At 45.3% G+C, this 14,461-nt stretch overlaps 1 protein-coding gene across 1 annotated transcript; it reads left to right on the forward strand.

Moving 5' to 3' along the window:
* Positions 1-7,365: 7,365 nt before the first annotated feature.
* On the forward strand, positions 7,366-11,026 carry LOC128737910 (uncharacterized). Its single transcript, XM_053832680.1, has 6 exons — positions 7,366-7,539; positions 7,602-8,304; positions 8,373-8,536; positions 8,596-10,193; positions 10,254-10,371; positions 10,436-11,026. The coding sequence occupies exons 1-6, from the start codon at positions 7,366-7,368 to the stop codon at positions 11,024-11,026; spliced, it is 3,348 nt and encodes a 1,115-aa protein (XP_053688655.1).
* The last annotated feature ends 3,435 nt before the right edge of the window (positions 11,027-14,461 follow it).

Raw genomic sequence — 14,461 nt, forward strand, 5'->3', positions numbered from 1 at the left:
ACATTGTTTTCCTTCGACCAACATCTGTAGAACACAGTTTTCTGCAGATCTTCCATTTTTAGTATCTGTAATATAGTGCCAAAAGCTGTATATAAGCTATACATTTTTGCCCCGTCCGTGAATCGCACCTTTACTCCGCTAGGCGCTTGACGGGGTTTGATTAAATGATGGAAAAGTGAAACTGTTATTTTCTTGATTCAAATAGAATTTCGTTTCGAAACAAAAATATTTTTAGGTTGTTATAAAAATTTCGTTTGAAACAAACGAATTTTTTCGCTCCGTGATAGAACTAGAATTCCTTTCCCCGAACAATCCCGTTGAGAATCGCGGCTATAACGCTGACGGACGAACAGCGTCGCCCGCAGTACCTTACAAGTCGCAAGGACTTGCATAGTGTCGTCGTCCCGTCAGTAAAATGAGTCAGATTCTCGATTCATGATTCGAACTTTTACCCCGTCAATAAATCGAACTTTTGCCCCGCTAGGCGCTTGACGTGGTTTGATTAAATTATGTAAAAGCAACATATATTTTGTAAATTCTTCTCACCGCAATTTCAAGAGAGATATCTGAGTGATGTAAAACGCTGCTACAATTTGTGAATAAGTAATATCCTCCTGTTGATATCGTATTTGCCGTACAACGAAATATTACATCAAAACCGTTCTAAAATAACTTTTACCCATAACTCAGCAACTATGATTCGTAAACAACAAATGTTTATGATGGATTTAAGCTGTCAAAGTACTCACTCATCCATGCCAATGTAGTCAATTTACTCGGAATCCGCACTGATAAATCATTGAATCGCACTTTTACCCGCATCGTACTTTTACCCCTCCTTACTCTATATGTTCTTATATGGCGTGAAATATAACTTTTTCGTTCAGATATGATTTCGTATATCTCAGTTGCAATCGAGATATACAAACCAAATGGTTTACTGGGTAGGAGATAGTTAAGGTTAAGGTTGTTGAAGGTTGTAATTTGGTTCTAAAGATTGAGTTTTATTATGCAGTTATGTACTGATTGCATTTTATTCGCCATCATAACCTAATGAAAGACTACGGCCTGTACGGCGTATTCAGGATACAGCATTCAGGCAAACATATTCAGGATATCTTGACGATAAATTTATTCTACGCGGTATATTGCTGCCTAAAAACAAATAAGCTTCAGTACTACCAGATTAAAAGTCATAAAAAGTGTATACGGCTTCATAGCATAGAAATTGGAAGGTTATAGGCTAATCTTGTAAACCCTTTTGCTTTTATAAACCGTGAATGAACCGTCCCAAGTAATAATTTTAAGTTTGATTACGTTTCACTAGTGGTTTTTTATGACCAATTTCATAAAACCGCTAATAAAGCTATAAGCTCCACCAAAACTTTCTGATGACCGCAATAAAACTGCCCTCCGACCAAGTGGTCCACTCAGTCCACTATATTGTCAGATCATTCTGATCGATTTGGTTTAAAGCGACCTTAATAAAAAATAATAGAATAATTAATAAATTTTAGCAATCTCCATTAGTCTTCCGCATATGCGCATTAAATTTTATCGGGCATATTGATATGATAAGTGGATAAAATCAACGCGCCAGTTAGTTGTTTTAACGAAATAAATATATTCAGTTAGTCTATCTCTATTTCTGGCAAAATCATTTGGCTCCAGGGGAATTGATTAATAATAACTTGCTTTCTGCAAAATAGGGTAAAGAACTAGTTTTAAGCAGTCTAAGCGGGTCACTGATTGTTTTACCTTATTACAAGCGATGGGTTGACTAAGTGGGGGATATCAGCATACCAATCTTCTTGCTATCTTTAGTTCTTCAAGCTGTTACCATTGGAAGACACTATTGTTGAGCTAAACTTTTGATTTTTCGCTTTAAAAGTTGGAGCGGCGGAACTAATTTTGAACAGACCGAACCCATTTTCACCCGCAAGGTGCTTTTTTAAGCAATCCTGAAATCTGAATTTTTTTACGTCCCCTTAAAAAATCCCTCGAACTTTTCCCCCTATTCAGTAAGTTCGCGTTCCTATCCGCGACCTACTAATCGGCATCTGATGCGTAATCGGCATAGCGTATCGGCATAGATGCGTAAAATGCCATCTGTCTAAATTGTTTATCGGGGCATACACTCACCGCACCGTTCGGCAAACGGTATTCGTCGTCTCTTTTATTCTCTGGTGTTCTTATGGGAAACTGCGAGTTTGACGTCTCACTCGCTGTTCATAAGGATGGTGGGAGAACAAAAGAGGTAAACATAGCAGTACACACGGTACGACTCAGAACAGTGTTGTCAAAGCAAATAACATTGAAACACATCGTTGCTTTATTAAATCACTGAGAAAATCTTCGAAAATTATTGAAAAAGCTGTCTTTTGTGTTGTTTTTAATAAAGAAAAATTAATTATGAACATACATATCACTTGAAAGTATTGAACCACGTTTTCACCATAGGAGGTTTCAGTTAATTTCAAACTTAAAATTCTTATTTCCAGAACCGAAACAGTGTCTTGGCAACACGATAGTTCATCAGTTGTGCTGCTGCTGCTGCTAGTGGTGAACAGGTTCCGTCAATTCAGAATTTGTTTTCAGTTTTGTTAGAAAATAATAAAACTTTTGGCTAGTGACAAAGCCTTAGATAATAGAAAAAAAGAGAGTGAATAATCTTCTTCTTCTTCAGCAGCATAGAGCCGGGGTGGCTCGTGCTGTTTCAAGCACTCGTCTCCATTCAACTCGGTCTTGGGCCACTCGTCGCCAATTTCCTAGTCGTCTCAGAAGTCGCAAATCGCTCTCGACCTGGTCGAGCCATCGTGCACGTTGGGCCCCCCTGTTCCTGGTGCCGGTGGGGTTGTTGAAGAGGACTATTTTCGTCGCACAGTCGTCCGGCATCCTTACGACGTGTCCGGCCCACCGTAGCCTGCTAACTTTCGCTAGATGTACGATGGGAGTCTCCCCAAGCAGTGCCTGTAGCTCGTGATTCATACGCCTCCGCCACTCTCCGCTTTCAGTTTGTACTCCGCCAAATATCGTCCGCAGCACTTTCCGCTCAAACACGGCAAGGGCGCGTATGTCCTCCGTAAGCAGCGTCACGGCTTCAAGTCCATAAAGAACTACCGGTCTAATAATGGTTTTGTACATTGTTAGCTTCGTGCGGCGGCGTATGCTTCCTGATCGTAGCGTTTTACGAAGGGCAAAGTAGGCCCGATTTCCCGCTTGGATGCGCCGCTGGATTTCCTTACTAGTGTTGTTGTCCGCGGTCACCAGCGATCCCAAATACACGAACTCTTCTACCACTTCTAGTTCGTCGCCGTCAACGGTTACCGTCCGTGGGAGGCGCACATTTGTTTCCTTTGAGCCTTTTCCTTTCATGTATTTGGTCTTCGACGCATTTATTTTTAGCCCAATTCTCCTAGACTCCGCTTTCAGTCTGGCGTAGATTGCCTCCGCCGTCGCAAAGTTCCTGGCAATGATATCGAAGTCATCTGCAAAGCCTAGAAGTTGGCTACTCTTGGTAAAAATCGTGCCTCTCGTTTCGATGCCCGCTCGTCGGATCACCCCCTCAAGAGCGATGTTGAACAGCATGCAGGATAGACCGTCACCTTGTCTCAACCCTCGTCGCGTCTCGAAGGGACTCGAGAGTGTCCCAGAGATGCGTACAAAACACATCACTCGATCCAATGTAGCTCTGATCAGTCGCGTCAGTTTGTCCGGAAAACCGTATTCGTGCATTATCTGCCATAGCTTGTCTCGATCGACTGTATCGTATGCTGCTTTGAAATCAATAAAGATGTGATGCGTGGGCACGTTGTACTCCCGACATTTCTGCAAGATCTGTCGGATAGTAAAAATTTGGTCCGTAGTTGCGCGAGCCCCCATGAAACCCGCCTGATAATTCCCTACGAAACCTTGTGCTATCGGTGACAGCCGGCGTAACAGGATCTGGGAGAGTACCTTGTAGGCGGCGTTTATCAGCGTAATACCGCGATAGTTGCAGCAGTCTAGCCGATCCCCCTTTTTGTAGATGGGACAAACCACTCCTTCCATCCATTCCTCCGGTAGCTTTTCCTCCTCCCAAATCCTCGAAATAACCCAGTGTAGAGCCTTTGCTAGCGTTTCTCCGCCATGTTTATAAAGCTCTGCCGGTAGGCGGTCCTTCCCAGCGGCTTTATTGGTCTTCAGCAACCTGATTTCTCGTTTGACTTCTTGGAGATCAGGTGCTAGGACATCACTATCTTCCATGGGCACTCCTAGGTTAATTTCCGTTCCGCCTCCTTCTGCGACTTCGCCATTGAGGTGTTCATCGAAGAACTGCTTCCACCTGTCGACCACCTCGCGCTCGTTTGTAATTAGATTCCCTCCCTCGTCCCTACACATGTCAGGTTTCGGTGTGTAGCCCTTCCGAGTTTGGTTTACCTTCTCATAAAACTTGCGCGTGTCATTAGCTCGGAATAGTTGCTCCAATTCTTCACGATCCCTGTCCTCCTTTTGGCGCTTTTTTCTCCTCAGGATCGTGGTCAACTTGTTCCTAGCTCGTCGGTACTTGGCCAGGTTCTCTCTAGTGGCAATACTTAGATAATTTTTCCAAGCATTTTTTTTCTCCTCCACCGCTTGTTGGCATTCCCCATCAAACCAATCATTTTGTGTACTCCGAGGCTCAATACCTAGTGCCGCGGTAGCGGCCTCCCCGATGGCCGAGCGTATTCTGCCCCAACCGTCTTCGAGGTTTGAAGCACCTAACTCCTCGGAAGAAGGTAGTGCCTCATTCAGTACTCGTGCGTAGTTCTCGGCAGCTTGTGGGTTATCTAGCTGCCTGATGTTCAGCCGAGGAGGGCGGTTTTGACGTGTCCGGTATACGGTGGACAGCTTTGAGCGCACATGTACTGCTACTAGGTAATGGTCCGAATCGATATCCGCACCCCGACGGGAGCGTACGTTCGTGATGTTAGAGAAGAACCGGCCCTCTATGAGAACGTGGTCAATTTGGTTCATTGTACGTTGGTCAGGTGATCTCCAGGTGGCTTTGTGGATATCCTTGCGCGGGAAAAAGGTGCTTCGGATCACCAGGCCTCGGGAAGCTGCGAAGTTTATACATCGTTGGCCGTTATCGTTTGTGTCGGTGTGCAGGCTATGGGGTCCTACCACCGGTCTATACATTTCTTCCCTACCGACCTGGGCGTTCATATCCCCGATGACGATCTTGATGTCCCGTGACGAGCAGCTGTCGTACGTTGCCTCCAGCCTCGCGTAGAACGCTTCTTTCTCATCGTCGGGTCTACCTTCGTGCGGGCAGTGCACGTTAATGATGCTATAATTGAAGAAACGACCCTTTATCCTCAATACACACATTCTCTCGTTGATCGCCTTCCAATCTATCACGCGATCCTGCATTCCGCCCAGCACTACAAAGCCCGTTCCCAGTTCGTTGGTAGCGCCACCGCTCTGGTAAAACTGGGCCTTTCCGCCACGTATCTTCCATACCTTCTCTCCTTTGCGACAGATTTCCTGCAGAGCTACGATGCCGAGTTTGCGGGGTTCCAGCTGTTCAATCAGCACCCGCTCGCAACCTGCGAAATTTAGCGATCTGCAGTTCCAAGTCCCGAGTCTCCATTCGTCGTCCTTATTCCGTCGCCTAGGTCGATGCCGAATATTCCGCTCCGAATATGCTTGAATGTTGTTAGTTTGTGTTGTTTAGGTGTGTAGCCGTACTGGGGCAACACTACCGAGTCTCGTGATGGGGCTGCCATCTTATAGTGCCGAGACACACTACCTCCTTCCCGGTTAGTATACGACCTTAGTTTCCACCGGGGTTGGTTACCCGATCTCCGCTAAGGTTGCTCGTATTCCGGCTGGTACCACGAGGAGGTCGGGATCGGAGTTGCTAGATAAGAGGCTAACGACCACTATGGGGTCTATATTCCGCATTATCCGGCCGTTTACCAACCTGAGTGAATAATATGGTATGTGACAATTGAGTGCTTGACTTTCAGAGTGGTTGTAATCAGTGCTGAAAATTTGATGAATTGGTTAGTAGCGAGGTGGCGATTGCTGAAGAGCAGCTGAAAAATGTACGTTTTTGGACAACAATTTTTAATTCATCATATTTCTTGTCGGAAACCCAGTAAGTTGTGTTTGTGTGAATCAAATGTATGGTTAAGTGATTTGTGAAGATGATCCTATCAAAAGATTTTGGAAATATGAATAAAAAAGTGCATTTTCGGATCATTTATGTTCAACTGATTAAAATAAGTAACACTGCTTAACTCGTTCCTTACGCTACTTTGCTTTGATGAATTTTTGTTTGTGAGCTAAAACGGAATGCCTGCTAGAATATGGCAATATGGGCTCGCATAAAAAAATGATTTCGGTGTTGAACTCTAGTATTCTTCTTAAAAGCTGCAATAAATCTAATTGGTCAATTTTATGAGACCGCCCCCTATTCCTGGTGCCGGTGGGGTTGTTGAAGAGCTATGTTCATCGCATTGTCGTCCGGCATCCTTACGACGTGTCCGGTACACCGTAGCCTACCGACTTTCGCCAGAAGTACGATGGGAATCTCCCAAGCAGTGCCTGTAGCTTGTGATTCATACGGTTTTGCCACTCTCCGCTTTCAGTTTGTATTCCGCCAAATATCCTCCGCAGAGCTTTCCGCTCGAACATGGCAAGGGCGCGTATGTTCTCCGTGAGTAGCGTCACGGCTTTAAGTCCATGAAGAACTACCGTTCTAATAAGGGTTTTGTACATTGTCATCTTTGTACGGCGATGCATGCTTCTTGAGCGTAGCGTGTTGCGTCGCAAAATTCCTGGCCATGAGTTGACTGCCTTTGGTAAAAGTCATGCCCCTCGTTTCGATATGCGTTCGTCGGATCACCCCCTCAAGAGCAATGTTAAACAGCATGAAGGATAAGCCATCACCTTGTCTCAACCCTTTTCGCGTCACGAAGCGACTCGAGAGTGTCTTCGAGGTGCGCATGAAAGTCAGTTTATCCGGAAAACCGTGTTCATGCACTGTCTGCCATAGCTGGATTGATCGACTGTATCGTATGGTGCTTTGAAATCAATAAAGATGTAATGCGTGGGCACATGTACTCCCGACATTTCTGCAAGATCTGCGGGATGGAAAAAATAATTTCCTACGTAACCATGCGCCAGTGACAGCCGGCATAGCAGGATCTGGAAGAGTACGTTGTAGGCGGCGTTTACCTGCGTTATGTAGCGATCCTTTTTGTAGATAGGACAAACCTCTACTTTATATTTATTTTATTTTAGTATTTATAATTAACTGCTATTATGTAATTTTCGCTCCATTTCAGAACCACATACTTCAAGAATTGAATCGGAACCGCTAAACATACGGCAACAATGGCCGAGTTTCTTCCACTGTGTGATGTACTGTTCAACGTGATCTCGCTGGCCGGCTACTTTTGCGACGTAGTGTTCGACGTCGTGCTTGGCTACGCACTGTACGAACGACAAAAGTTCGCCTACTTTACCGCTGTTATTGTAATTGTCAGTTTTTCTCTGATGATTTCTCAGGTAGGTTTACTGAGTTTACAGTACTGATTGGATGAAATTCTAACCGTTTGGCTTCTTTTAAGATCGTGTCTGTTCGGTGGTACTTAAACAAGCGGAAGCTGAGAAGTGCAACTACTGCACAAGTTGGTCCTCCCGGTTCTGAAGATTGCCGCGACAATACGGAAAATAGTTTAGAGAAAAAGAAGAAAAAGAAAAAGGTACCGGACGAAGTATTGACGAAAACCGCTCGATACAGCCGGTATGCTGTACTGGCTTTGCACGCTTCTCAGTTGGGGGTGCTCTGGCGGTACGCCAAACTATTTGTGCCAGTTGATCTTCGCCACGTGAAACATGAAGTGCGCGATTTGTGTATGCTGCGGCTGGTTCATGCGTTCTGCGAAGCTGCACCCATGCTGCTGTTGCAGTTGTATGTTCTGGTGAATTTGCAAAACGAAGATCAACTCAATGCACTAAAGCTGAAGGCACTTGCCAGTGGACATCACCTTTCCGCAACTGCTTTGGTTCAGCATTCCAGTATTGCAGAACAGCAGCAAAAAACGTTTCGTGATTTGAATATGGTATCAGCGACGCTGTCGCTGTTCAGCGTTTGCTGGGCCTTGGCCAGTTTTAGTAAGAATGTGCGACTGCAGAATGTTCATCGGCTGGTGCTGACGTGGTTGGGAGTGATTTTCCAATTCCTCTGGCGGTTGGGAACAGTTATATCACGTGTGATATCGCTGACCGTCTATGCTTCCGTATACAGCCACTGGGTGTTTCTCGTTATCAGTAAGTACTTTGCATACCTTCTGTTTTTTTTGGTGATATAATATAACAGTTATTTTGGTTTCTTTTAGTTTTACATTGGTTCTCGATGTTCCTTTGGCTCATATCGCCAAAAAACGTGTTTCATGGCGAACGGATATCCAGGCTAAAGAAAGCCATGCTTGGTGGACTAATTGCTTTCGTTTATATATTTGCCTACATCAATCTGCAGGAAGTTAAGCATAGACAGAAAATGGTAAATGATAAGCAGAATAGTCCAACAAGAATTTATTGCTGATTTCGTTTTTATTGCAGCTTACATTCTACGTAGTAATGTTTATGGAAAATTGCTTGCTGGTATGTTTATGGATGGTGGGGATTTGGCATAACCGACCGGAGGGATGGTATATCATTCCGATTTCCGTGCTCTGTAGCTTTGGAACAGGATTGTTTTTCATGATCGTATACTACCGATACTTTCATGTACGTCGGTTAGGTTACGAAGCAGGTGGCCGGGCTCCGTGTGGCGAAGGTGTTAACAAATGTTGCCATGATATATGTCGCTGCCGGGAGAGTTCAGAGCAAGTGGAAACTGACAAACCGCTGGGAGGTTGTGGAAATCAAAAATATCCACACGCAATTCCGGGAGTATTCAACTGTCGTTTCTCTAATCCGGTGAACGCTGCCACCAAAAGGAAGAAAAAGAAACCAACCACGTTTGTACCTCCTCCAAATTTAGCATTGCAAACAAGTGGAGCGGAGCAAGAGGCTCAAATTGGTCCAATGGCAATTCCATTCTGGCGAAGACCTCTTCCTAGATCACATACAGGAGGATCAAGTGAAAACGATGGAAGCAGTGTCAGTTCTAGGGTCAATATTCAACAGAAACTGCAAGAAAAGAAACAGAAGCAGTTGGCCGAGTTAAAAATCATTGAGGAAGAAATCAAACAAGGCAAACTGGGTGGGCCCGGTACCGGAACTCTCAGTTCTGGAGATGACACCAAGGCTACATTGCCACGTCAACCGATTCCACGGGCGAAGAAACACATCGACATAGATCCAATGGATTGGCGACCATCGAGTCCGGATATGGCTGAAATTGCTGTTGAAAAGTCCTTCAATGATTTGAACCTTTTATTGGCAGCGAATTTAGATGATGTAAATAATTTAAATAAATTTAGCACTAACTATGATCCCATTTACAACAGTTTTGGTTTGAATGGAATTAACATCTCGGCGCTGGTTACCATGAAAAATGCTGAAGCCCAGCAAGCAGCTGCCAACAATAGAAACATGTCACCTATTTCATCGCAAATATCAGCTACGGAGAGTAACTCGCTGACACGTCAGGTTCATCCACGTGCAAAAATTATGCCAAACAATGTACCTAGAAACCCATTCGCTGAAAATTATCGTGGAAATTTTGTGAACTTGTACGCTGATGCTGCCGCTAATAATAACCGACCACCGTCCATAAGTCCTCGAACCACGGACGTCGCAGCAGCTAATCGTGCGGTTCTGTACGATAATCACAGCCGTTTGTATATGGAAGCCAATCATCCTAGGCAGATATCCGGAACATACAGTAGTATGGAAAACGCCGGAACCGATAATCTTCCTTTCCCGTACAATGTTGTTCCGCCACCTCGGAGCAAATTGGACAGTCGAGCAACGCCAACAATGCCCAATAATGCCAGTGCTACCAATACGGGCAGTAGCAGTGGTCATAACAACAGCAACAGCATCGGCAAAAATGTCCCGAGTGCTATTGCCCCGACGACGATCAACAACCTGAACAACACCAAACGACAAATGCAACGAGCTAAGACACCGGAAATCCTACTAGCACCTCATTATCTCGAGAATTCACGAATCTATTACGACTGGGTGGCACGGGAGGCGGCGAACCTAAGGTAGGTGTTCGGTTCCCCCGTAGAAGATTTTCCTTGACCTTTTTTTAACATTCTCTACAGAATACAGGAAACCGAACGAAATCAATCCGTTGTGAGCAGTGGAGACGAGAATCTGGACAACAGTCCAGCAGATGATGGCCACAATCAGAACCGTATCCCTTCGGACATCGATAGTCAGGTAATTGGCAGAAAAATTCTTCATTAATACAAAAGCTATAACAATTCATGTTTTTTTTCTTCAGGTATCCTTACCACGCTCGTACACGCTACCACGTGAGTTCAAGTACTATCGCCGGAATAAGGGCCGGAAGGTGATCAAAAACGAGCACTTCATCGCCAGTACCAACAGCAGTGACGGCGATGTGGACAGTGGTGACGACAACGAGTCGGAGCACCATTCCAACAACTCCAACACCAACTCACAGCAACGACTGAAAACTGCAACGCCCAATTCGAACCACAACACGGCCCACCAGCAGAGATTGAACAATCTCAACAAAACGTCAACTGCTATGCACTATGGCCATAATATTTCTCCCAGTGCCACCATACTGGCGAACGGCGGTAACGCAACTATCATTTCCGCGACCAACTCGCGGCAGACGCTGAACGCGACTCCGCAAAGCATGCACATGGTCAACGGATACGGTAATAATTTGATAGCGGGTAATGCCAAGCATGTTCACAGCTTGGATCTAATCAACGGAGTCGATAGTGCGGTAGCCGGCGCCGGATCGTCCAACGGAGCAACGGTGTCATACAACAGTAGGCCGATGCGTTTACGAATGTACGGTGCCAAGGGCGGAATGATCCGCCATGAAACTAAGTTATGATTTTGACGGAAGTAGATTTATTGTAGTATATTTATGATGCTAGCTGTAAGTAGGTCTTTTTTTAACTGGAAGCATTTTTCTCGAAATATTCTGTAACATGTGATATAATTTTAACTCGTTTTACATATTGAGCATTTGTTGTCTGTATTGTATGCAAAACCAGAGACTGGCACTAATAAAATGTTCATTCAGAGTAGATTTTAACCTTACTGTACTCATGTTATCCACGTACAATTTTAGTGAATTAATCAAAATAAAAAGTTTTTAATTCTATTTCGATGTTTTTACTGACAAACCTTAAACCGTGACTATCAGATAAAGCAGAACAGTTTTCAGATTGCTCCAGTGTTCCGCAAAGTAGTGTTTTGGGCCCACTTCTCTTTGTGATACAAATCATCAAATAGTCATTATTACCTCCTGCTAGGTGTTGGTAAAGCTGCAGTGCACCAGTTGAGATATAAACAACATCGGTCCTCACCCGGTGAGCATAAGAACTTCATGTTAGGAGTGGTTCACGATAGCGTCTGACTAGGAACGGGTGACTAAATTAGGAAGCATTTCTCTGCACCTAGATGGTTTATTCTTCATGGGTCTTTGGACAGTCAGTAGAATTATCACCTTCTATAACCAGAAACTATAAGATAATTGCAGGGACGAAACATCACTGAAACTACCTCTTTTCATAATATCACTGCCGGAGAGTGGGCGATAGATGTTTGAGGACGATACTCAAACATCACCACGAACCCTGAGTCCAAGATGTAACGCGAACCGTGTCGAGAGATTCATGGTGAGGGAGGTCAAAGTCAAAATTACCTCACCGCGAACGGAACCTGGCGGACATCGGGGCGCATCTGACCAGTTCGATGCCCTTACTGCGTTACGGCAGGGCACTGGCGTAGCGGACTACGAATTATTTCCTTCAAAAATGAGTTTTCAAAAATTAAAAAGAAAATAAAATACTGTAGAAGAGAGCGATAGCGCGATTGATACGCAGAACAGCGATGCCAACGTGTTGGATAGAAAGTAGGTAGAAGCTGTGCAGATCGCCAATATTGGCGCACAAATGTTCAACGGCAACACACTGCAGCAGATAAAAAGGGCAAGACTCGATGCTAAACTTCACTACGCTCACCCCGAAGTCAAAGGAGGACAGCCAACAGACGAACAAGCTACAGGCTTCCGAAGAAAAGCTACAGAAGCTGATCGAGTTCATGAAGGAGAGAAGTAACATCCACGGTGAGATCAAGAAGCAAGCGACACGGACCTTAGCGGCGGTGATAGAGGCGAAAGTGGAGCATGGGGCCTTGATTAAGAGGGTTGTAATCGCGGAGGAGGTCCTGGCAGCGACGACCCTGGAACAGACGGCGTCGAGAGTCTCGCGCACAGAAAATCGGGATCGGGAATCGCCAGGTGATAAGGTAAGCTAAAAAAAGCGCAAGGATGAACTGAACGGCGACCACGGAGAGCAACATGAAAACAGAGCGGAGGGGCAGTGCGACAGGGAGCAGGGTGAAGCTAGCGGCTGGCGAACCATCCCTAAGCAGAAAGAAGAGAGTGAGAAAAAGAGAAAGATGGAAGAAGATCGGCAGAAGCAGATGCAGAGGGAAATGCCGGCAGAACGCGAAGAAGCGGGAGAAAAGGCAAAGAATAGGGAGAGGCCCCAAATTCGCCGGATCCGGAGCAAAGGCGACGCGAAGGGCGAGAAGACAACGTATGCCGATCCCCTCAAGAAAATGAGGGTCGACCCGAGGCTGAAAGAGCTAGGGGAAAATGTGAAAACCCGGAGAACCGAGAACGGCGATTTGCTCTTCTAGCTCAAGAGAGATCCGGAGATGAAAAGCGCGGCCTTCATGGTGCTAGTCGAGACAGCGCTCGGTAGCGAAGCTCAAGTAAAAGTTTTGTCTCAGAAGACGACCGTTGAAGCGAAAAACCTGGACGAGGTCACAACAGAAACAGAGAGTGAGGTAAAAGTGGTGCTAACAAGAGCAGAATACCTGGGCGCCGATTCATCTGTCTACCGCGGCGGCAAACCGGCTCTGAAGATGGACAGAGTCAAGATTGGATGCGCGGTGGTTAGCTTTAAAGCCATAACGAAATGGCGAGATGATTTAAATGCATGGACTTCTATCCGGGCCCCGACAGATCGAAGCAGTGTCGGAAATGCGACAATGAGGGACATGTTTCAAAGGCAGGCCTCAATAATGGAGGTGATTCAAACCAACCTCAATCACTGCGACACTGCACAGCAACTGTTGTGGCAGTCAAGACAACTGAAACGAAGTACGACGTTGCAATCATAGCGGAGCCGTTTCGAATTTCCTCCGATAACGGTAACTGGATAGCAGACAAAGCAGAAATGGCCGCGATATTGGTGATGGGCCGATATCCCATCCAGGAGGTGGTTACAAGCCGATACGAGGGTTTCGTGGTCGCCAAAGTTAACGGAATCTTCGTGTGCATCTGCGATGCTCCCCCAAGATGGACGTTGGAGCAGTACCGCCACATGCTGGACGAACTAACTGGAGAGCTCATTGGACGGAGACCGATCATCATAGGAGGTGACTTAAACGCCTGGACAACCGAATGGGGAAGTAGATGCACGAACGTCAGAGGAGCCAGCCTACTTGGAGCACCCGTAATGCTCGAAAAAGAGCTGAGCAACGTTGGAATCACCAGCACCTTCCGCAGAGATGGCCAAGAATCATCGACGTTGTTCATGCATAAATTTGGGACCCTACCGTTTTCTCCAGTGTTTTATTTTTTCGATCTAAAGCGGGGTACGCTGCTGAAAAGTAATGGGTAAAAAGATAGGACAAGAAATGCTCAAGAAATCGATTTCGTTTAGGATTTCTTAAGCAGTACGCACTTCAAAAGAAATATTATTTCACGTTCAGATGGCGCAGTTTTACATGCAGGTGAATTAAAACGTCACTTTTCCGTACGGAATAATATCCGGCGCAATTATTACCACAAGAAAAAATGACAGGTGGTTGCTTGCATTGGAGTTGTCAAAATTTCTTCGGTAAATAGCAAGATTTTTTCTTGAGCTGCTTTCTTTTCAGCAGCGTACCCCGCTTAATCTTTTAAATAACATATATAGTTTATGGAGTACTTTGAAGTGGAGTGGAGCAAGAAATCACAGCAACTGAAATAATTGATGAGTCCCCAATTTATGCATGCACAGATATCTGTATCTGTGGCAGCCCTGGCTGGGAACCGACATCAACTGGAGAGTTTGCGAAGTGTTCACGTACAGTGACCACTAAGCTATACGGTACACTATTGGCCAACGGAACCCCGTGGCAGCACAGTCAGGAAGAATTCACGAGCAGCAGTGGAAAATGGATGCATTCGACAAGGACCTCTTTGTCGAGGCACTACGACCACACAGCGAAGCCCAGAATTGTAATGCTGACGAAAGCATGCGACACA

This window comes from Sabethes cyaneus, chromosome 2 (assembly GCF_943734655.1).
Source record: "Sabethes cyaneus chromosome 2, idSabCyanKW18_F2, whole genome shotgun sequence".
NCBI classification, from domain to species: Eukaryota; Metazoa; Arthropoda; class Insecta; order Diptera; family Culicidae; genus Sabethes; species Sabethes cyaneus.

Coding starts and splice junctions, on each gene's coding strand:
- LOC128737910 (XM_053832680.1), top strand. CDS start 7,366: ATGGCCGAGTTTCTTCCACTGTGTGATGTACTGTTCAACGTGATCTCG. Junction 10,194..10,253: donor CGGGAGGCGGCGAACCTAAG/GTAGGTGTTCGG, acceptor CATTCTCTACAG/AATACAGGAAACCGAACGAA. Junction 10,372..10,435: donor CTTCGGACATCGATAGTCAG/GTAATTGGCAGA, acceptor TTTTTTCTTCAG/GTATCCTTACCACGCTCGTA.